General features: G+C 45.7%; 1 protein-coding gene across 2 annotated transcripts in view; it reads right to left on the reverse strand.

Moving 5' to 3' along the window:
- Positions 1-23,591, reverse strand: part of klc1b (kinesin light chain 1b) — a 62,947-nt gene that overhangs the window by 26,130 nt on the left and 13,226 nt on the right. For both annotated transcript variants that reach the window (XM_079842768.1, XM_079842769.1), the window contains exons 4-12: positions 21,938-22,016; positions 21,625-21,853; positions 19,478-19,565; positions 19,260-19,361; positions 17,982-18,155; positions 14,208-14,307; positions 2,318-2,370; positions 1,952-2,019; positions 1,740-1,848 (exon numbers count right to left, since the gene is read on the reverse strand). In XM_079842768.1, the coding sequence (XP_079698894.1) occupies positions 1,740-1,848; positions 1,952-2,019; positions 2,318-2,370; positions 14,208-14,307; positions 17,982-18,155; positions 19,260-19,361; positions 19,478-19,565; positions 21,625-21,853; positions 21,938-22,016 (1,002 nt within the window). The remainder of the gene's footprint in view (positions 1-1,739; positions 1,849-1,951; positions 2,020-2,317; positions 2,371-14,207; positions 14,308-17,981; positions 18,156-19,259; positions 19,362-19,477; positions 19,566-21,624; positions 21,854-21,937; positions 22,017-23,591) is intronic.

The following is a 23,591-nucleotide window of genomic DNA, read 5'->3' on the forward strand; positions in this document are numbered from 1 at the left end:
TGTGTGAGAGGTGTGTGAGGTGTGTGTGAGAGTGTGTGAGAGTGTGTGTGAGGTGTGTGAGGTGTGCGAGGTGTGTGTGAGGTGCGTGAGGTGTGTGTGAGAGTGTGTGAGAGAGTGTGTGAGGTGTGCGAGGTGTGTGTGAGGTGCGTGAGGTGTGAGAGAGTGTGTGAGGTGTGCGAGGTGTGTGTGAGGTGCGTGAGGTGTGAGAGAGTGTGTGAGGTGTGCGAGGTGTGTGTGAGGTGCGTGAGGTGTTAGAGAGTGTGTGAGAGGTGTGAGAGAGTGTGTGAGAGGTGTGAGAGGTGTGTGAGGTGTGTGTGAGAGTGTGTGAGAGAGTGTGTGAGGTGTGCGAGGTGTGTGTGAGGTGCGTGAGGTGTGAGAGAGTGTGTGAGGTGTGCGAGGTGTGTGTGAGGTGCGTGAGGTGTGAGAGAGTGTGTGAGGTGTGCGAGGTGTGTGTGAGGTGCGTGAGGTGTGAGAGAGTGTGTGAGAGGTGTGAGAGAGTGTGTGAGGTGTGAGAGGTGTGTGAGGTGTGTGTGAGAGTGTGTGAGAGAGTGTGTGAGGTGTGCGAGGTGTGTGTGAGGTGCGTGAGGTGTGAGAGAGTGTGTGAGGTGTGCGAGGTGTGTGTGAGGTGCGTGAGGTGTGAGAGAGTGTGTGAGGTGTGCGAGGTGTGTGTGAGGTGCGTGAGGTGTGAGAGAGTGTGTGAGGTGTGTGAGAGGTGTGTGAGAGTGTGTGAGAGGTGTGTGAGAGGTGTGTGAGTGTGTGAGAGGTGTGTGAGGTGTGCGAGGTGTGTGAGGTGCGTGAGGTGTGAGAGAGTGTGAGAGGTGTGTGAGTGTGTGAGAGGTGTGTGAGAGGTGTGTGAGAGTGTGTGAGAGGTGTGTGAGAGTGTGTGAGAGGTGTGTGTGAGGTGTGTGAGAGGTGTGTGAGGTGTGTGTGAGAGTGTGTGAGAGTGTGTGAGAGGTGTGTGAGAGTGTGTGAGAGGTGTGTGTGAGGTGTGTGAGAGGTGTGTGAGAGTGTGTGAGAGGTGTGTGAGAGGTGTGTGTGAGGTGTGTGAGAGGTGTGTGAGGTGTGTGTGAGAGTGTGTGAGAGTGTGTGTGAGGTGTGTGAGAGGTGTGTGAGAGTGTGTGAGAGGTGTGTGAGAGTGTGTGAGAGGTGTGTGAGAGTGTGTGAGAGTGTGTGAGAGGTGTGTGAGGTGTGTGTGAGAGTGTGTGTGAGGTGTGTGAGAGGGTGTGTGAGAGTGTGTGAGAGAGTGTGTGAGGTGTGTGAGAGGTGTGTGAGAGTGTGTGAGAGAGTGTGAGAGGTGTGTGAGGTGTGAGAGTGTGTGAGAGAGTGTGTGAGGTGTGAGAGGTGTGTGAGAGTGTGTGAGTGTGTGAGAGGTGTGTGAGGTGTATGTGAGAGTGTGTGAGAGTGTGTGTGAGGTGTGAGAGGTGTGTGAGAGTGTGTGAGGTGTGTGTGAGAGTGTGTGAGTGTGTGTGAGGTGTGAGAGGTGTGTGAGGTGTATGTGAGAGTGTGTGAGAGAGTGTGTGAGGTGTGAGAGGTGTGTGAGAGTGTGTGAGGTGTGTGTGAGAGTGTGTGAGAGTGTGTGTGAGGTGTGTGAGAGGTGTGTGAGGTGTGAGAGGTGTGTGAGGTGTATGTGAGAGTGTGTGAGAGAGTGTGTGAGGTGTGAGAGGTGTGTGAGAGTGTGTGAGGTGTGTGTGAGAGTGTGTGAGAGTGTGTGTGAGGTGTGTGAGAGGTGTGTGTCGCACCTGTTTGCGGGATCTCATGGCGCACTCCTCCAGTGTCTCCGCCGCCTCCATCTTGCCCTGACGCCGGTACAGAGCGCCCAGATTCCTCAGGGTCGTGTTGACGGTCGGACTGCGGAGAACAACACGGGTCTGATCTCTGACAGCAAAGCGCACTCAAATCGGGTGTGTGAAGTGTGTGTGTGTGTGTGTGTGTGTGTGAAGTGTGTGTGTACCTGTTGACTTTACAGGCTTTGTACCAGCCTCCATATTCCCCGTACGGCGTGTTGTCTCTGTTCTTCCCCTGAACATCAGACACACACAGTGAGTGACAGAAGAACACACACACACTCTGTCTCACTCTCACACACACTCTCTCACTCTCTCTCTCTCTCACACACACACACACACACACACACACATGTTGGGTTTTCATGTTTTATGGGGACTTTCCATAGGCGTGATGGTTTTTATACCGTGCATACTGTATATTCTATCCCCTACACTGCCCCTAAACCTACCCATCACACACACACACACACACACTCACACACACACACACACTCACTCACACACACACACACACACACACACACACTCACCTTGCTCATCTCCTCTCTCTCCTCCGCGTGCATCCAGATGGGCTTGTTTTCAGCTGTAAACAGACACACAGGTGACATTGTTACCCATGATGCTCTCTGATTAAAGCCACTGAAGCTCAAGTCTGATTCATGAGAGCAAGAATGACGTGAACTCAAACACTTCAAACTTGAAAAGGGCCATTTCTGTTAATAATGATAAAAAATATGTCTGAGTAACACACGTCTCTGAGTAACACACGTCTCTGAGTAACACACGTCTCTGAGTAACACACGTCTCTGAGTAACACACGTCTCTGAGTAACACTCGTCTGAGTAACACACGTCTCTGAGTAACACACGTTTCTGAGTAACACTCGTCTCTGAGTAACACACGTCTCTGAGTAACACACGTCTCTGAGTAACACTCGTCTCTGAGTAACACACGTCTCTGAGTAACACTCGTCTCTGAGTAACACACGTCTCTGAGTAACACACGTCTCTGAGTAACACACGTCTGAGTAACACACGTCTCTGAGTAACACACGTCTCTGAGTAACACTCGTCTCTGAGTAACACTCGTCTCTGAGTAACACACGTCTCTGAGTAACACTCGTCTCTGAGTAACACACGTCTGAGTAACACACGTCTGAGTAACACACGTCTGAGTAACACACGTCTCTGAGTAACACTCGTCTCTGAGTAACACACGTCTCTGAGTAACACTCGTCTCTGAGTAACACACGTCTCTGAGTAACACTCGTCTCTGAGTAACACACGTCTCTGAGTAACACTCGTCTCTGAGTAACACACGTCTGAGTAACACACGTCTGAGTAACACACGTCTCTGAGTAACACTCGTCTCTGAGTAACACACGTCTCTGAGTAACACACGTCTCTGAGTATCACTCGTCTCTGAGTAACACTCGTCTCTGAGTAACACACGTCTGAGTAACACACGTCTGAGTAACACACGTCTCTGAGTAACACTCGTCTGAGTAACACACGTCTCTGAGTAACACTCGTCTCTGAGTAACACACGTCTGAGTAACACACGTCTGAGTAACACACGTCTCTGAGTAACACTCGTCTGAGTAACACACGTCTCTGAGTAACACACGTTTCTGAGTAACACTCGTCTCTGAGTAACACACGTCTCTGAGTAACACTCGTCTCTGAGTAACACACGTCTCTCAGTAACACTCGTCTCTGAGTAACACTCGTCTCTGAGTAACACACGTCTCTGAGTAACACTCGTCTCTGAGTAACACACGTCTCTGAGTAACACTCGTCTCTGAGTAACACACGTCTCTGAGTAACACTCGTCTCTGAGTAACACACGTCTCTGAGTAACACTCGTCTCTGAGTAACACACGTCTCTGAGTAACACACGTCTCTGAGTAACACTCGTCTCTGAGTAACACACGTCTCTGAGTAACACACGTCTCTGAGTAACACTCGTCTCTGAGTAACACTCGTCTCTGAGTAACACACGTCTCTGAGTAACACACGTCTCTGAGTAACACTCGTCTCTGAGTAACACACGTCCGAGTAACACTCGTCTCTGAGTAACACACGTCTCTGAGTAACACACGTCTCTGAGTAACACACGTCTCTGAGTAACACACGTCTGAGTAACACTCGACTCTGAGTAACACACGTTTCTGAGTAACACTCGTCTCTGAGTAACACTCGTCTCTGAGTAACACACGTCTCTGAGTAACACACGTCTCTGAGTAACACACGTCTCTGAGTAACACACGTCTGAGTAACACTCGTCTCTGAGTAACACACGTCTCTGAGTAACACACGTCTCTGAGTAACACTCGTCTCTGAGTAACACACGTCTGAGTAACACTCGTCTCTGAGTAACACACGTCTCTGAGTAACACTCGTCTCTGAGTAACACACGTCTCTGAGTAACACACGTCTCTGAGTAACACACGTCTGAGTAACACTCGTCTCTGAGTAACACACGTCTCTGAGTAACACACGTCTCTGAGTAACACTCGTCTCTGAGTAACACACGTCTGAGTAACACTCGTCTCTGAGTAACACACGTCTCTGAGTAACACTCGTCTCTGAGTAACACACGTCTGAGTAACACTCGTCTCTGAGTAACACTCGTCTCTGAGTAACACACGTCTCTGAGTAACACACGTCTCTGAGTAACACACGTCTCTGAGTAACACACGTCTCTGAGTAACACACGTCTGAGTAACACTCGTCTCTGAGTAACACTCGTCTCTGAGTAACACTCGTCTCTGAGTAACACTCGTCTCTGAGTAACACACGTCTCTGAGTAACACACGTCTCTGAGTAACACTCGTCTCTGAGTAACACACGTCTGAGTAACACTCGTCTCTGAGTAACACTCGTCTCTGAGTAACACACGTCTCTGAGTAACACACGTCTCTGAGTAACACACGTTTCTGAGTAACACACGTCTCTGAGTAACACACGTCTCTGAGTAACACACGTCTCTGAGTAACACACGTTTCTGAGTAACACACGTCTCTGAGTAACACTCGTCTCTGAGTAACACACGTTTCTGAGTAACACACGTCTGAGTAACACTCGTCTCTGAGTAACACACGTCTGAGTAACACTCGTCTCTGAGTAACACACGTCTGAGTAACACTCGTCTCTGAGTAACACACGTCTCTGAGTAACACACGTCTCTGAGTAACACTCGTCTCTGAGTAACACACGTCTGAGTAACACTCGTCTCTGAGTAACACTCGTCTCTGAGTAACACTCGTCTCTGAGTAACACACGTCTGAGTAACACTCGTCTCTGAGTAACACTCGTCTCTGAGTAACACACGTCTCTGAGTAACACTCGTCTCTGAGTAACACACGTCTCTGAGTAACACTCGTCTGAGTAACACTCGTCTGAGTAACACACGTCTCTGAGTAACACTCGTCTCTGAGTAACACACGTCTCTGAGTAACACACGTTTCTGAGTAACACACGTTTCTGAGTAACACACGTCTCTGAGTAACACACGTCTCTGAGTAACACTCGTCTCTGAGTAACACACGTCTCTGAGTAACACACGTCTCTGAGTAACACACGTCTCTGAGTAACACTCGTCTCTGAGTAACACACGTCTCTGAGTAACACACGTCTCTGAGTAACACTCGTCTCTGAGTAACACTCGTCTCTGAGTAACACACGTCTCTGAGTAACACACGTCTCTGAGTAACACTCGTCTCTGAGTAACACACGTCCGAGTAACACTCGTCTCTGAGTAACACACGTCTCTGAGTAACACACGTCTCTGAGTAACACACGTCTCTGAGTAACACACGTCTGAGTAACACTCGTCTCTGAGTAACACACGTTTCTGAGTAACACTCGTCTCTGAGTAACACTCGTCTCTGAGTAACACACGTCTCTGAGTAACACACGTCTCTGAGTAACACACGTCTGAGTAACACTCGTCTCTGAGTAACACACGTCTCTGAGTAACACACGTCTCTGAGTAACACTCGTCTCTGAGTAACACACGTCTGAGTAACACTCGTCTCTGAGTAACACACGTCTCTGAGTAACACTCGTCTCTGAGTAACACACGTCTCTGAGTAACACACGTCTCTGAGTAACACACGTCTGAGTAACACTCGTCTCTGAGTAACACACGTCTCTGAGTAACACACGTCTCTGAGTAACACTCGTCTCTGAGTAACACACGTCTGAGTAACACTCGTCTCTGAGTAACACACGTCTCTGAGTAACACTCGTCTCTGAGTAACACACGTCTGAGTAACACTCGTCTCTGAGTAACACTCGTCTCTGAGTAACACACGTCTCTGAGTAACACACGTCTCTGAGTAACACACGTCTCTGAGTAACACACGTCTCTGAGTAACACACGTCTGAGTAACACTCGTCTCTGAGTAACACTCGTCTCTGAGTAACACTCGTCTCTGAGTAACACTCGTCTCTGAGTAACACACGTCTCTGAGTAACACACGTCTCTGAGTAACACTCGTCTCTGAGTAACACACGTCTCTGAGTAACACTCGTCTCTGAGTAACACACGTCTGAGTAACACTCGTCTCTGAGTAACACTCGTCTCTGAGTAACACACGTCTCTGAGTAACACACGTTTCTGAGTAACACACGTCTCTGAGTAACACACGTTCCTGAGTAACACACGTTTCTGAGTAACACTCGTCTCTGAGTAACACACGTTTCTGAGTAACACACGTCTGAGTAACACTCGTCTCTGAGTAACACACGTCTGAGTAACACTCGTCTCTGAGTAACACACGTCTGAGTAACACACGTCTCTGAGTAACACACGTCTCTGAGTAACACTCGTCTCTGAGTAACACACGTCTGAGTAACACTCGTCTCTGAGTAACACTCGTCTCTGAGTAACACTCGTCTCTGAGTAACACACGTCTGAGTAACACTCGTCTCTGAGTAACACTCGTCTCTGAGTAACACACGTCTCTGAGTAACACTCGTCTCTGAGTAACACACGTCTCTGAGTAACACACGTTTCTGAGTAACACACGTCTCTGAGTAACACACGTCTCTGAGTAACACTCGTCTCTGAGTAACACACGTCTCTGAGTAACACTCGTCTCTGAGTAACACACGTCTCTGAGTAACACACGTCTCTGAGTAACACTCGTCTCTGAGTAACACACGTCTCTGAGTAACACTCGTCTCTGAGTAACACACGTCTGAGTAACACTCGTCTCTGAGTAACACTCGTCTCTGAGTAACACACGTCTCTGAGTAACACACGTCTGAGTAACACTCGTCTCTGAGTAACACTCGTCTCTGAGTAACACTCGTCTCTGAGTAACACTCGTCTCTGAGTAACACACGTCTCTGAGTAACACATGTTTCTGAGTAACACTCGTCTCTGAGTAACACTCGTCTCTGAGTAACACACGTCTCTGAGTAACACTCGTCTCTGAGTAACACACGTCTGAGTAACACTCGTCTCTGAGTAACACTCGTCTCTGAGTAACACTCGTCTCTGAGTAACACACGTCTCTGAGTAACACACGTTTCTGAGTAACACACGTTTCTGAGTAACACACGTCTCTGAGTAACACACGTTTCTGAGTAACACACGTTTCTGAGTAACACTCGTCTCTGAGTAACACACGTTTCTGAGTAACACACGTCTGAGTAACACTCGTCTCTGAGTAACACACGTCTGAGTAACACTCGTCTCTGAGTAACACACGTCTGAGTAACACTCGTCTCTGAGTAACACACGTCTCTGAGTAACACACGTCTCTGAGTAACACTCGTCTCTGAGTAACACACGTCTGAGTAACACTCGTCTCTGAGTAACACTCGTCTCTGAGTAACACTCGTCTCTGAGTAACACACGTCTGAGTAACACTCGTCTCTGAGTAACACTCGTCTCTGAGTAACACACGTCTCTGAGTAACACTCGTCTCTGAGTAACACACGTCTCTGAGTAACACACGTTTCTGAGTAACACACGTCTCTGAGTAACACACGTCTCTGAGTAACACTCGTCTCTGAGTAACACACGTCTCTGAGTAACACTCGTCTCTGAGTAACACACGTCTCTGAGTAACACACGTCTCTGAGTAACACTCGTCTCTGAGTAACACACGTCTCTGAGTAACACACGTCTCTGAGTAACACTCGTCTCTGAGTAACACACGTCTCTGAGTAACACACGTTTCTGAGTAACACACGTCTCTGAGTAACACTCGTCTCTGAGTAACACTCGTCTCTGAGTAACACTCGTCTCTGAGTAACACACGTCTCTGAGTAACACACGTCTCTGAGTAACACTCGTCTCTGAGTAACACACGTCCGAGTAACACTCGTCTCTGAGTAACACACGTCTCTGAGTAACACACGTCTCTGAGTAACACACGTCTCTGAGTAACACACGTCTGAGTAACACTCGTCTCTGAGTAACACACGTTTCTGAGTAACACTCGTCTCTGAGTAACACTCGTCTCTGAGTAACACACGTCTCTGAGTAACACACGTCTCTGAGTAACACACGTCTGAGTAACACTCGTCTCTGAGTAACACACGTCTCTGAGTAACACACGTCTCTGAGTAACACTCGTCTCTGAGTAACACACGTCTGAGTAACACTCGTCTCTGAGTAACACACGTCTCTGAGTAACACTCGTCTCTGAGTAACACACGTCTCTGAGTAACACACGTCTCTGAGTAACACACGTCTGAGTAACACTCGTCTCTGAGTAACACACGTCTCTGAGTAACACACGTCTCTGAGTAACACTCGTCTCTGAGTAACACACGTCTGAGTAACACTCGTCTCTGAGTAACACACGTCTCTGAGTAACACTCGTCTCTGAGTAACACACGTCTGAGTAACACTCGTCTCTGAGTAACACTCGTCTCTGAGTAACACACGTCTCTGAGTAACACACGTCTCTGAGTAACACTCGTCTCTGAGTAACACTCGTCTCTGAGTAACACTCGTCTCTGAGTAACACTCGTCTCTGAGTAACACACGTCTCTGAGTAACACACGTCTCTGAGTAACACTCGTCTCTGAGTAACACACGTCTCTGAGTAACACTCGTCTCTGAGTAACACACGTCTGAGTAACACTCGTCTCTGAGTAACACTCGTCTCTGAGTAACACACGTCTCTGAGTAACACACGTTTCTGAGTAACACACGTCTCTGAGTAACACACGTTCCTGAGTAACACACGTTTCTGAGTAACACTCGTCTCTGAGTAACACACGTTTCTGAGTAACACACGTCTGAGTAACACTCGTCTCTGAGTAACACACGTCTGAGTAACACTCGTCTCTGAGTAACACACGTCTGAGTAACACACGTCTCTGAGTAACACACGTCTCTGAGTAACACTCGTCTCTGAGTAACACACGTCTGAGTAACACTCGTCTCTGAGTAACACTCGTCTCTGAGTAACACTCGTCTCTGAGTAACACACGTCTGAGTAACACTCGTCTCTGAGTAACACTCGTCTCTGAGTAACACACGTCTCTGAGTAACACTCGTCTCTGAGTAACACACGTCTCTGAGTAACACACGTTTCTGAGTAACACACGTCTCTGAGTAACACACGTCTCTGAGTAACACTCGTCTCTGAGTAACACACGTCTCTGAGTAACACTCGTCTCTGAGTAACACACGTCTCTGAGTAACACACGTCTCTGAGTAACACTCGTCTCTGAGTAACACACGTCTCTGAGTAACACTCGTCTCTGAGTAACACACGTCTGAGTAACACTCGTCTCTGAGTAACACTCGTCTCTGAGTAACACACGTCTCTGAGTAACACACGTCTGAGTAACACTCGTCTCTGAGTAACACTCGTCTCTGAGTAACACTCGTCTCTGAGTAACACTCGTCTCTGAGTAACACACGTCTCTGAGTAACACATGTTTCTGAGTAACACTCGTCTCTGAGTAACACACGTCTCTGAGTAACACACGTCTCTGAGTAACACTCGTCTCTGAGTAACACACGTCTGAGTAACACTCGTCTCTGAGTAACACTCGTCTCTGAGTAACACTCGTCTCTGAGTAACACACGTCTCTGAGTAACACACGTTTCTGAGTAACACACGTTTCTGAGTAACACACGTCTCTGAGTAACACACGTTTCTGAGTAACACACGTTTCTGAGTAACACTCGTCTCTGAGTAACACACGTTTCTGAGTAACACACGTCTGAGTAACACTCGTCTCTGAGTAACACACGTCTGAGTAACACTCGTCTCTGAGTAACACACGTCTGAGTAACACTCGTCTCTGAGTAACACACGTCTCTGAGTAACACACGTCTCTGAGTAACACTCGTCTCTGAGTAACACACGTCTGAGTAACACTCGTCTCTGAGTAACACTCGTCTCTGAGTAACACTCGTCTCTGAGTAACACACGTCTGAGTAACACTCGTCTCTGAGTAACACTCGTCTCTGAGTAACACACGTCTCTGAGTAACACTCGTCTCTGAGTAACACACGTCTCTGAGTAACACACGTTTCTGAGTAACACACGTCTCTGAGTAACACACGTCTCTGAGTAACACTCGTCTCTGAGTAACACACGTCTCTGAGTAACACTCGTCTCTGAGTAACACACGTCTCTGAGTAACACACGTCTCTGAGTAACACTCGTCTCTGAGTAACACACGTCTCTGAGTAACACACGTCTCTGAGTAACACTCGTCTCTGAGTAACACACGTCTCTGAGTAACACACGTTTCTGAGTAACACACGTCTCTGAGTAACACTCGTCTCTGAGTAACACACGTTTCTGAGTAACACACGTCTGAGTAACACTCGTCTCTGAGTAACACACGTCTGAGTAACACTCGTCTCTGAGTAACACTCGTCTCTGAGTAACACACGTCTCTGAGTAACACACGTCTCTGAGTAACACACGTTTCTGAGTAACACACGTCTCTGAGTAACACACGTCTCTGAGTAACACACGTCTCTGAGTAACACACGTTTCTGAGTAACACACGTCTCTGAGTAACACTCGTCTCTGAGTAACACACGTTTCTGAGTAACACACGTCTGAGTAACACTCGTCTCTGAGTAACACACGTCTGAGTAACACTCGTCTCTGAGTAACACACGTCTGAGTAACACTCGTCTCTGAGTAACACACGTCTCTGAGTAACACACGTCTCTGAGTAACACTCGTCTCTGAGTAACACACGTCTGAGTAACACTCGTCTCTGAGTAACACTCGTCTCTGAGTAACACTCGTCTCTGAGTAACACACGTCTGAGTAACACTCGTCTCTGAGTAACACTCGTCTCTGAGTAACACTCGTCTCTGAGTAACACACGTCTCTGAGTAACACACGTCTCTGAGTAACACTCGTCTCTGAGTAACACACGTCTCTGAGTAACACTCGTCTCTGAGTAACACACGTCTGAGTAACACTCGTCTCTGAGTAACACTCGTCTCTGAGTAACACACGTCTCTGAGTAACACACGTTTCTGAGTAACACACGTCTCTGAGTAACACACGTTCCTGAGTAACACACGTTTCTGAGTAACACTCGTCTCTGAGTAACACACGTTTCTGAGTAACACACGTCTGAGTAACACTCGTCTCTGAGTAACACACGTCTGAGTAACACTCGTCTCTGAGTAACACACGTCTGAGTAACACACGTCTCTGAGTAACACACGTCTCTGAGTAACACTCGTCTCTGAGTAACACACGTCTGAGTAACACTCGTCTCTGAGTAACACTCGTCTCTGAGTAACACTCGTCTCTGAGTAACACACGTCTGAGTAACACTCGTCTCTGAGTAACACTCGTCTCTGAGTAACACACGTCTCTGAGTAACACTCGTCTCTGAGTAACACACGTCTCTGAGTAACACACGTTTCTGAGTAACACACGTCTCTGAGTAACACACGTCTCTGAGTAACACTCGTCTCTGAGTAACACACGTCTCTGAGTAACACTCGTCTCTGAGTAACACACGTCTCTGAGTAACACACGTCTCTGAGTAACACTCGTCTCTGAGTAACACACGTCTCTGAGTAACACTCGTCTCTGAGTAACACACGTCTGAGTAACACTCGTCTCTGAGTAACACTCGTCTCTGAGTAACACACGTCTCTGAGTAACACACGTCTGAGTAACACTCGTCTCTGAGTAACACTCGTCTCTGAGTAACACTCGTCTCTGAGTAACACTCGTCTCTGAGTAACACACGTCTCTGAGTAACACATGTTTCTGAGTAACACTCGTCTCTGAGTAACACACGTCTCTGAGTAACACACGTCTCTGAGTAACACTCGTCTCTGAGTAACACACGTCTGAGTAACACTCGTCTCTGAGTAACACTCGTCTCTGAGTAACACTCGTCTCTGAGTAACACACGTCTCTGAGTAACACACGTTTCTGAGTAACACACGTTTCTGAGTAACACACGTCTCTGAGTAACACACGTTTCTGAGTAACACACGTTTCTGAGTAACACTCGTCTCTGAGTAACACACGTTTCTGAGTAACACACGTCTGAGTAACACTCGTCTCTGAGTAACACACGTCTGAGTAACACTCGTCTCTGAGTAACACACGTCTGAGTAACACTCGTCTCTGAGTAACACACGTCTCTGAGTAACACACGTCTCTGAGTAACACTCGTCTCTGAGTAACACACGTCTGAGTAACACTCGTCTCTGAGTAACACTCGTCTCTGAGTAACACTCGTCTCTGAGTAACACACGTCTGAGTAACACTCGTCTCTGAGTAACACTCGTCTCTGAGTAACACACGTCTCTGAGTAACACTCGTCTCTGAGTAACACACGTCTCTGAGTAACACACGTTTCTGAGTAACACACGTCTCTGAGTAACACACGTCTCTGAGTAACACTCGTCTCTGAGTAACACACGTCTCTGAGTAACACTCGTCTCTGAGTAACACACGTCTCTGAGTAACACACGTCTCTGAGTAACACTCGTCTCTGAGTAACACACGTCTCTGAGTAACACACGTCTCTGAGTAACACTCGTCTCTGAGTAACACACGTCTCTGAGTAACACACGTTTCTGAGTAACACACGTCTCTGAGTAACACTCGTCTCTGAGTAACACACGTTTCTGAGTAACACACGTCTGAGTAACACTCGTCTCTGAGTAACACACGTCTGAGTAACACTCGTCTCTGAGTAACACTCGTCTCTGAGTAACACACGTCTCTGAGTAACACACGTCTCTGAGTAACACACGTTTCTGAGTAACACACGTCTCTGAGTAACACACGTCTCTGAGTAACACACGTCTCTGAGTAACACACGTTTCTGAGTAACACACGTCTCTGAGTAACACTCGTCTCTGAGTAACACACGTTTCTGAGTAACACACGTCTGAGTAACACTCGTCTCTGAGTAACACACGTCTGAGTAACACTCGTCTCTGAGTAACACACGTCTGAGTAACACTCGTCTCTGAGTAACACACGTCTCTGAGTAACACACGTCTCTGAGTAACACTCGTCTCTGAGTAACACACGTCTGAGTAACACTCGTCTCTGAGTAACACTCGTCTCTGAGTAACACTCGTCTCTGAGTAACACACGTCTGAGTAACACTCGTCTCTGAGTAACACTCGTCTCTGAGTAACACACGTCTCTGAGTAACACTCGTCTCTGAGTAACACACGTCTCTGAGTAACACTCGTCTGAGTAACACTCGTCTGAGTAACACACGTCTCTGAGTAACACTCGTCTCTGAGTAACACACGTCTCTGAGTAACACACGTTTCTGAGTAACACATGTTTCTGAGTAACACACGTCTCTGAGTAACACACGTCTCTGAGTAACACTCGTCTCTGAGTAACACATGTTTCTGAGTAACACACGTCTCTGAGTAACACACGTCTCTGAGTAACACTCGTCTCTGAGTAACACACGTCTCTGAGTAACACACGTCTCTGAGTAACACACGTCTCTGAGTAACACTCGTCTCTGAGTAACACACGTCTCTGAGTAACACACGTCTCTGAGTAACACTCGTCTCTCAGTAACACTCGTCTCTCAGTAACACACGTCTCTGAGTAACACACGTCTCTGAGTAACACTCGTCTCTCAGTAACACTCGTCTCTCAGTAACACACGTCTCTCAGTAACACACGTCTCTGAGTAACACTCGTCTCTGAGTAACACTCGTCTCTGAGTAACACACGTCTCTGAGTAACACACGTCTCTGAGTAACACTCGTCTCTCAGTAACACTCGTCTCTGAGTAACACTCGTCTCTGAGTAACACACGTCTCTGAGTAACACACGTCTCTGAGTAACACTCGTCTCTCAGTAACACTCGTCTCTGAGTAACACTCGTCTCTGAGTAACACACGTCTCTGAGTAACACACGTCTCTGAGTAACACTCGTCTCTCAGTAACACTCGTCTCACCGTCCACCGATCCGAACTCCTTCTCGTGAGCGCGGGTCAGAATCTCTTTGTACAGAACCTCGGCTTCCTTGTACTTGCCCTGTTTGAGGAAGCAGGACGCCTGTGGAGAGACGAGGACATGCACTTGTCTTTCAATAGAGACTGTGAGTGTGTGTGTGTGAGTGTGTGTGTGTGAGTGTGTGTGTGTGTGTGTGTGTGTGTGAGAGTGTGTGTGTGTCTGTGTGTGCGTGAGTGTGTGGAGAAAAACACTGATATGAAAACGATTCTAAAGATTAGATTATAAAGCATACAGTAACACTTCAGCTCCATACACACACACACACACACACACACACACACACACACACACACACACACACACACACACACACACACACACACACACACACACACACACACACACACACACACACACACACACACACACTTCTGCTGCAGCTCTGCTCAGATTTGCATGATGAGGGCAAAATGCAAATATCGCAAGGGTTAAATAGCGTGTGTGTTTAATATCGTGTGTGTTTAATAGCGTGTGTGTTTAATATCGTGTGTGTTTAATAGCGTGTGTTTAATATCGTGTGTGTTTAATAGTGTGAGTGTTTAATATCGTGTGTGTTTAATAGTGTGAGTGTTTAATATCGTGTGTGTTTAATAGTGTGAGTGTTTAATATCGTGTGTGTTTAATAGCGTGTGTGTTTAATAGTGTGTGTTTAATATCGTGTGTGTTTAATAGTGTGTGTGTTTAATAGCGTGTTTTTAATAGCGTGTGTGTTTAATATCGTGTGTGTTTAATATCGTGTGTGTTTAATATTGTGTGTGTTTAATATTGTGCGCGTTTAATAGATTGTGTGTTTAATATCGTGCGTGTTTAATATTGTGCGTGTTTAATAGCGTGCGTGTTTAATAGCGTGCGTGTTTAATAGCGTGTTTTTAATATCGCGTGTGTTTAATAGTGTGTGTTTAATATCGTGTGTTTAATAGCGTGCGTGTTTAATAGCGTGTGTGTTTAATATCGTGTGTGTTTAATAGCGTGTGTGTTTAATATTGTGTGTGTTTAATATCGTGTGTGTTTAATAACGTGTGTTTAATAGAGTGTGTGTTTAATATCGTGTGTGTTTAATAGCGTGTGTTTAATATTGTGTGTGTTTAATATCGTGCGTTTTTAATATCGCGTGTGTTTAATATCGTGCGTGTTTAATATCGTGCGTGTTTAATAGTGTGCGTGTTTAATAGTGTGTGTTTAATATCGTGCGTGTTTAATATCGTGCATGTTTAATATCGTGCGTGTTTAATAGTGTGCGTGTTTAATAGTGTGTGTTTAATATCGTGCGTGTTTAATATTGTGTGTGTTTAATATCGTGCGTGTTTAATAGCGTGCGTGTTTAATAGCGTGCGTGTTTAATAGTGTGTGTTTAATATCGTGCGTGTTTAATAGCGTGCGTGTTTAATAGTGTGTGTTTAATATCGCGTGTGTTTAATATTGTGTATTTAATAGCATGTGTGTTTAATATTGTGTGTGTTTAATATCGTACGCGTTTAATAATGTGTGTGTTTAATAGCGTGTGTGTTTAATATCGTGTGTGTTTAATATCGTGCGTGTTTAATAGCGTGTGTGTTTAATAGTGTGTGTTTAATATCGTGCATGTTTAATATTGTGCGTGTTTAATAGCGTGTGTGTTTAATAGTGTTTGTTTAATATCGCGTGTTTAATATTGTGTATTTAATATTGTGTGTGTTTAATATCGTACGCGTTTAATAGCGTGTGTTTAATATCGTGCGTGTTGTTTAATAGCGTGTGTGTTTAATATCGTGTGTGTTTAATATTGTGCGTGTTTAATATCGTGCATGTTTAATATCGTGCATGTTTAATATCGTGCGTGTTTAATAGCGTGTGTGTTTAATAGTGTGTGTTTAATATCGTGCATGTTTAATATCGTGCATGTTTAATATCGTGCATGTTTAATATTGTGCGTGTTTAATAGTGTGTGTTTAATATCGTGCGTGTTTAATATTGTGTATTTAATAGCATGTGTGTTTAATATTGTGTGTGTTTAATATCGTACGCGTTTAATAGCGTGTGTGTTTAATATCGTGCGTGTTGTTTAATAGCGTGTGTGTTTAATAGTGTGTGTTTAATATCGTGCGTGTTTAATATCGTGCATGTTTAATATTGTGTATTTAATAGCATGTGTGTTTAATATTGTGTGTGTTTAATATCGTACGCGTTTAATAGCGTGTGTGTTTAATATCGTGCGTGTTGTTTAATAGCGTGTGTGTTTAATAGTGTGTGTTTAATATCGTGCGTGTTTAATATCGTGCATGTTTAATATTGTGCGTGTTTAATAGCGTGTGTGTTTAATAGTGTGTGTTTAATATCGTGTGTTTAATAGTGTGTGTGTTTAATATCGTGTTTTTAATAGCGTGTGTGTTTAATAGTGTGTGTTTAATATCGTGTGTGTTTAATAGTGTGTGTGTTTAATATCGTGTTTTTAATAGCGTGTGTGTTTAATATCGTGTGTGTTTAATATCGTGTGTATTTAATAGCGTGTGTGTTTAATATCGTGCGTGTTGTTTAATAGCGTGTGTGTTTAATAGTGTGTGTTTAATATCGTGCGTGTTTAATATCGTGCATGTTTAATATTGTGCGTGTTTAATAGCGTGTGTGTTTAATAGTGTGTGTTTAATATCGTGTGTTTAATAGTGTGTGTGTTTAATATCGTGTTTTTAATAGCGTGTGTGTTTAATAGTGTGTGTTTAATATCGTGTGTGTTTAATAGTGTGTGTGTTTAATATCGTGTTTTTAATAGCGTGTGTGTTTAATATCGTGTGTGTTTAATAGCGTGTGTGTTTAATATCGTGTGTATTTAATAGTGTGAGTGTTTAATATCGTGTGTATTTAATAGCGTGTGTGTTTAATATCGTGCGTGTTGTTTAATAGCGTGTGTGTTTAATAGTGTGTGTTTAATATCGTGCGTGTTTAATATCGTGCATGTTTAATATTGTGCGTGTTTAATAGCGTGTGTGTTTAATAGTGTGTGTTTAATATCGTGTGTTTAATAGTGTGTGTGTTTAATATCGTGTTTTTAATAGCGTGTGTGTTTAATAGTGTGTGTTTAATATCGTGTGTGTTTAATAGCGTGTGTATTTAATAGCGTGTGTTTAATAGCGTGCGTGTTTAATATTGTGCGTGTTTAATAGCGTGCGTGTTTAATAGTGTGTGTTTAATATCGCGTGTGTTTAATATTGTGTATTTAATAGCGTGTGTTTAATATCGTGCGTGTTTAATATTGTGCGTGTTTAATAGCGTGTGTGTTTAATAGCGTGTGTGTTTAATAGTGTGTGTTTAATAGCGTGTATTTAATAGTGTGTGTGTTAAATAGCGTGTGTGTGTTTAATAGCGTGTGTGTGTTTAATAGTGTGTGTGTGTGTGTGTAATAGTGTGTGTGTGTGTGTGTGTGTGTGTGTGTGTGTGTGTGTGTGTGTGTGTGTGCGTGCGTGCGTGCGTGTGTGTGTGTAATAGTGTGTGTGTTTAATAGCGTGTGTGTGTTTAATAGTGTGTGTGTGTGTGTGTGTAATAGTGTGTGTGTGTGTGTGTGTGTGTGTGTGTGTGTGTGTGCGTGCGTGTGTGTGTGTGTAATAGTGTGTGTGTGTGTGTGTGTGTGTGTGTGTGTGTGTGTGTGTGTGTGTGTGTGTGTGTGTGTGTGTGTGTGTGTGTGTGTGTGTGCGTGCGTGTGTGTGTGTGTGTGTGTAATAGTGTGTACCGCTGGTTGGACTCACCAGGTTGTTCTTGGTTTTGGCCACGTTGGGGTCGTCTGGGCCGAGCCGGCACTCGTAGATCTCCAGAGCTCTGCAGTAATAATACTCCACCTCTTCATACTTGCCCTGATTCTGACACAACAGCGCCAGATTATTCAGCTGCTTCGCCACATCAGGATGATCCTTCCCCAACACCTGACAGAGAGACAGACAGATGATCAGACAGACAGACAGACACTCAGACAGACAGACAGACACTCAGACAGACACTCAGACACTTAGACAGACACTCAGACACTTAGACAGACAGACAGACAGACACTCAGACAGATACTCAGACAGACACTCAGACAGACAGATGATCAGACAGACAGACACTCAGACAGACACTCAGACAGATACTCAGACAGACAGACACTCAGACAGACAGACAGACACTCAGACAGACACTCAGACAGACACTCAGACACTTAGACAGACAGACAGACAGACAGACACTCAGACAGACACTCAGACACTTAGACAGACAGACAGACAGACAGAAACTCAGACAGACACTCAGACACTTAGACAGACAGACACTCAGACAGACACTCAGACAGACACAGACAGACAGACAGACAGACAGACAGACACTCAGACAGATACTCAGACACTTAGACAGACAGACAGACAGACAGACACTCAGACAGATACTCAGACAGACAGACACTCAGACAGATACTCAGACAGACAGACACTCAGACAGACAGACACTCAGACAGACAGACACTCAGACAGACACTCAGACAGACTCTCAGACAGATACTCAGACAGATAGACAGACAGACACTCAGACAGACAGACACTCAGACACAGACAGACACTCAGACAGACAGACACTCAGACACACTCAGACAGACAGACAGACACTTAGACAGACAGACACTCAGACAGACACTCAGACACTCAGACAGACACAGACAGACAGACAGACACTCAGACAGATACTCAGACACTTAGACAGACAGACAGACAGACAGACACTCAGACAGATACTCAGACAGACAGACAGACACTCAGACAGATACTCAGACAGACAGACACTCAGACAGACAGACACTCAGACAGACACTCAGACAGACTCTCAGACAGATACTCAGACAGACAGACACTCAGACAGACACTCAGACACAGACAGACAGACACTCAGACAGACAGACAGACACTCAGACAGACAGTCGCTGATATCACTCTATTCTAATGTTTTGACACGCAGGCCCTCTTCATGAATGTTGAGCAGTGATGACCTTCACTGACCTTCTCTCGGATCTCCAGGGCTCGTTTACACAGCGGCTCGGCCTCCTTATACTTCCCTCTCTTCCCGTACAGCACAGCCAGATTATTGAGCGTGGCTGCGACCTGAAACACACACACACACACACACACACACACACACGAGCTAAACCAGCTGACCATGATCAGCGCTGGTCTAATGAGTGACATGTGGCTGATGAAGAGCTGAGATGATCACTTACAGCTGGATGGTCCTTCCCCAGGGTTTTCTCTCTGATGGAGAGCGCGTCATTCAGCAGGTGAGCCGCCTCTTTATATTTGTTCTGATCCCTGCGACAGACAGACAGACAGACAGATGATGTCATCAGACACGGTTCAGTCAGATGATGTCATCAGACACGGTTCAGACAGATGATGTCATCCGACACGGTTCAGTCAGATGATGTCATCAGACACGGTTCAGACAGATGATGTCATCAGACACGGTTCAGTCAGATGATGTCATCAGACACGGTTCAGACAGATGATGTCATCAGACACGGTTCAGACAGATGATGTCATCAGACACGGTTCAGACAGATGATGTCATCCGACACGGTTCAGACAGATGATGTCATCCGACACGGTTCATCAGACACGGTTCAGACAGATGATGTCATCCGACACGGTTCAGACAGATGATGTCATCCGACACGGTTCAGACAGATGATGTCATCCGACACGGTTCAGACAGATGATGTCATCAGACACGGTTCAGACAGATGATGTCATCAGACACGGTTCAGACAGATGATGTCATCCGACACGGTTCAGACAGATGATGTCATCCGACACGGTTCAGACAGATGATGTCATCCGACACGGTTCAGACAGATGATGTCATCCGACACGGTTCAGACAGATGATGTCATCCGACACGGTTCAGACAGATGATGTCATCCGACACGGTTCAGACAGATGATGTCATCAGACACGGTTCAGACAGATGATGTCATCCGACACGGTTCAGACAGATGATGTCATCAGACACGGTTCAGACAGATGATGTCATCAGACACGGTTCAGACAGATGATGTCATCCGACACGGTTCAGACAGATGATGTCATCCGACACGGTTCAGACAGATGATGTCATCCGACACGGTTCAGACAGATGATGTCATCCGACACGGTTCAGACAGATGATGTCATCCGACACGGTTCAGACAGATGATGTCATCAGACACGGTTCAGACAGATGATGTCATCCGACACGGTTCAGACAGATGATGTCATCAGACACGGTTCAGACAGATGATGTCATCCGACACGGTTCAGACAGATGATGTCATCCGACACGGTTCAGACAGATGATGTCATCAGACACGGTTCAGACAGATGATGTCATCCGACACGGTTCAGACAGATGATGTCATCCGACACGGTTCAGACAGATGATGTCATCCGACACGGTTCAGACAGATGATGTCATCAGACACGGTTCAGACAGATGATGTCATCAGACACGGTTCAGACAGATGATGTCATCAGACACGGTTCAGACAGATGATAGACAGATGATGTCATCCGACACGGTTCAGACAGATGATGTCATCAGACACGGTTCAGACAGATGATGTCATCAGACACGGTTCAGACAGATGATGTCATCAGACACGGTTCAGACAGATGATGTCATCCGACACGGTTCAGACAGATGATGTCATCAGACACGGTTCAGACAGATGATGTCATCCGACACGGTTCAGACAGATGATGTCATCAGACACGGTTCAGACAGATGATGTCATCAGACACGGTTCAGACAGATGATGTCATCAGACACGGTTCAGACAGATGATGTCATCCGACACGGTTCAGACAGATGATGTCATCAGACACGGTTCAGACAGATGATGTCATCCGACACGGTTCAGACAGATGATGTCATCAGACACGGTTCAGACAGATGATGTCATCAGACACGGTTCAGTCAGATGATGTCATCAGATGTCATCAGACACGGTTCAGTCAGATGATGTCATCAGACACGGTTCAGACAGATGATGTCATCAGACACGGTTCAGACAGATGATGTCATCAGACACGGTTCAGTCAGATGATGTCATCAGACACGGTTCAGACAGATGATGTCATCAGACACGGTTCAGACAGATGATGTCATCCGACACGGTTCAGACAGATGATGTCATCAGACACGGTTCAGACAGATGATGTCATCAGACACGGTTCAGACAGATGATGTCATCAGACACGGTTCAGACAGATGATGTCATCAGACACGGTTCAGACAGATGATGTCATCAGACACGGTTCTAGTTTTTATTTAGTTATCGTCTCGTTTTCGTCAGTGAAAAAAGGTTGTTGATGAATGATTGAACCCCCTCACCTGTACACCAGTGCCAGGATGTTGAGCATGGTGGCCACGTCGGGGTGGTCGTGTCCCGAGGTTTTCTCCAGGTCCTCCAGGGCCTGTTTGCAGAGCGGCACTGCCACCTCGTAGCGGCCCTGAGAGGCGTACTGGATCACCAGGTTATGGAGCGTCCGGAGGCGGGCCGGGATCTCGTACCCGCCCTGCTGCGCCGCTGCCACCGCGGCACTGTTGTGCTGGTGCTGCACTGCAGGGGTCAAAGGTCAGAGGCGGGTTAATGCGACGGGACAGACGAGCGCTCGTGTGTGAGGGTGCAGTGGCGTTCACATACTTCCTTGAGTGTGCTCCTCCTCATCATTGGGAAAGAGATCGTCCAGAGAGTCCTTGGGCGGCTCGCCATCTTTCTCCTCCTGGACGGACATTTCATGTCAGTTAAAGGGTTAGTTCACCCAAAACTGTAAATTGTGTCATTAATGACTGAGCCTCATGTGGTTGGACACCCGTCAGACCTCCGTTCATCTTCAGACACAAATGAAGATATTTTAGTGTAAAGCTGATGCTGAGAAAGGCTTCAGATTGGCCTCCATTGGCATTCAGTACATTTACACTCACAAGACCCATAAAAGGCACTAAAAACGTTGTTACAAAGTCCATCTCACCACAGTGACTCTACAACAATCTTACGATGCGACGACAATAGTTTTTGTGCGCAAAAAAAAATCAAAATAACGCCTTTATCCAGCTTGTTCTTGTCTTCCGTGTGTGTCTCCACGACGCATGCGCGAGAATATGAGCAGATCCGGCGTTCGGACACATGAGCCAGAAGAGATTTGTTTACGAGCAGAGGAAGACGTGCGTATCTCAGCTGATGAATTCTACACTGATCGTGCTTTAGGTCTCGTAGTTCTCAAAATGGGGCTAAAGTGAGCATTTCATGGATTCCTGAACGCCGGATCTGCTCATATTCTCACGCATGCGTCGTGGAGACACACACGGAAGACAAGAACAAGCTGGATAAAGGCGTTATTTAGATTTTTTTTGCGCACAAAAACTATTGTCGTCGCTTCGTAAAATTATTGTAGAGTCACTGTGGTGAGATGGACTTTGTAACGACGTTTTTAGTGCCTTTTTCTTGTGAGTGTAAATGTACTGAATGCCAATGGAGGCCTATCTGAAGCCTTTCTCAGCATCAGCTTTACACTAAAATATCTTCATTTGTGTCTGAAGATGAACGGAGGTCTGACGGGTGTCCAACCACATGAGGGTGAGGAATTAATGACTGAATTTTGTTTAGCTGTTGACGCCCCTAATGGCCATTATTTTAATATCTCGTGATCTATGTATAGGATTATGTTGAATTGGACTTTAATCTTGAGTAAATAGAGCGAAGTTAAACGTGACATAAATGTCGCATCTGTAGATTATTTACATCATGAGGGGCTTCATGTAAACTCGCTCAAGTTTAGTCAAAGCTTGTTTTTATTGACGTCTTTCCACCGCAATTACACCACATATGACGCGTGTCATTAAGTGTGTATCCTCACTAGGGCTGCACGATTAATCGAAATCGAACTGCAATCGCGATTCGGCTTATGTGCGATTATGAAAGCGCAAAGGCTGCGATTTTAATTATATAAATAAATGCCCAGCGTGGCAATGAAGAGCTGATCTGAGATCAGTAAACGCTGCTCCGTCTGAAAGCACTGCGAGTTTGAGTCGACATCTTCACAAACTAGTAATGCGAAGCGTTCATAAACCTGTTGTCCAACCAAATACAACATTTAATAACAGGTTTTAACTCACTCCAAATCGTCAGTCGAGCTGATGTGGCTTCTCATCAGATATTCTTATGAAAATACCCGAGAAGGCTTGAAGAACTCAATACACCATATCTTGTCGCAGAAGTATTATCTTCATGTTTAATCAGTCAAAGCATTTCTATCTTCGTTTTATTCAGCATATTTCACATTAGGGATTTCCTGAAA

The sequence above is a fragment of the Gobio gobio genome, assembly GCF_949357685.1.
Source record: "Gobio gobio genome assembly, chromosome: 18".
Taxonomy (NCBI): domain Eukaryota; kingdom Metazoa; phylum Chordata; class Actinopteri; order Cypriniformes; family Gobionidae; genus Gobio; species Gobio gobio.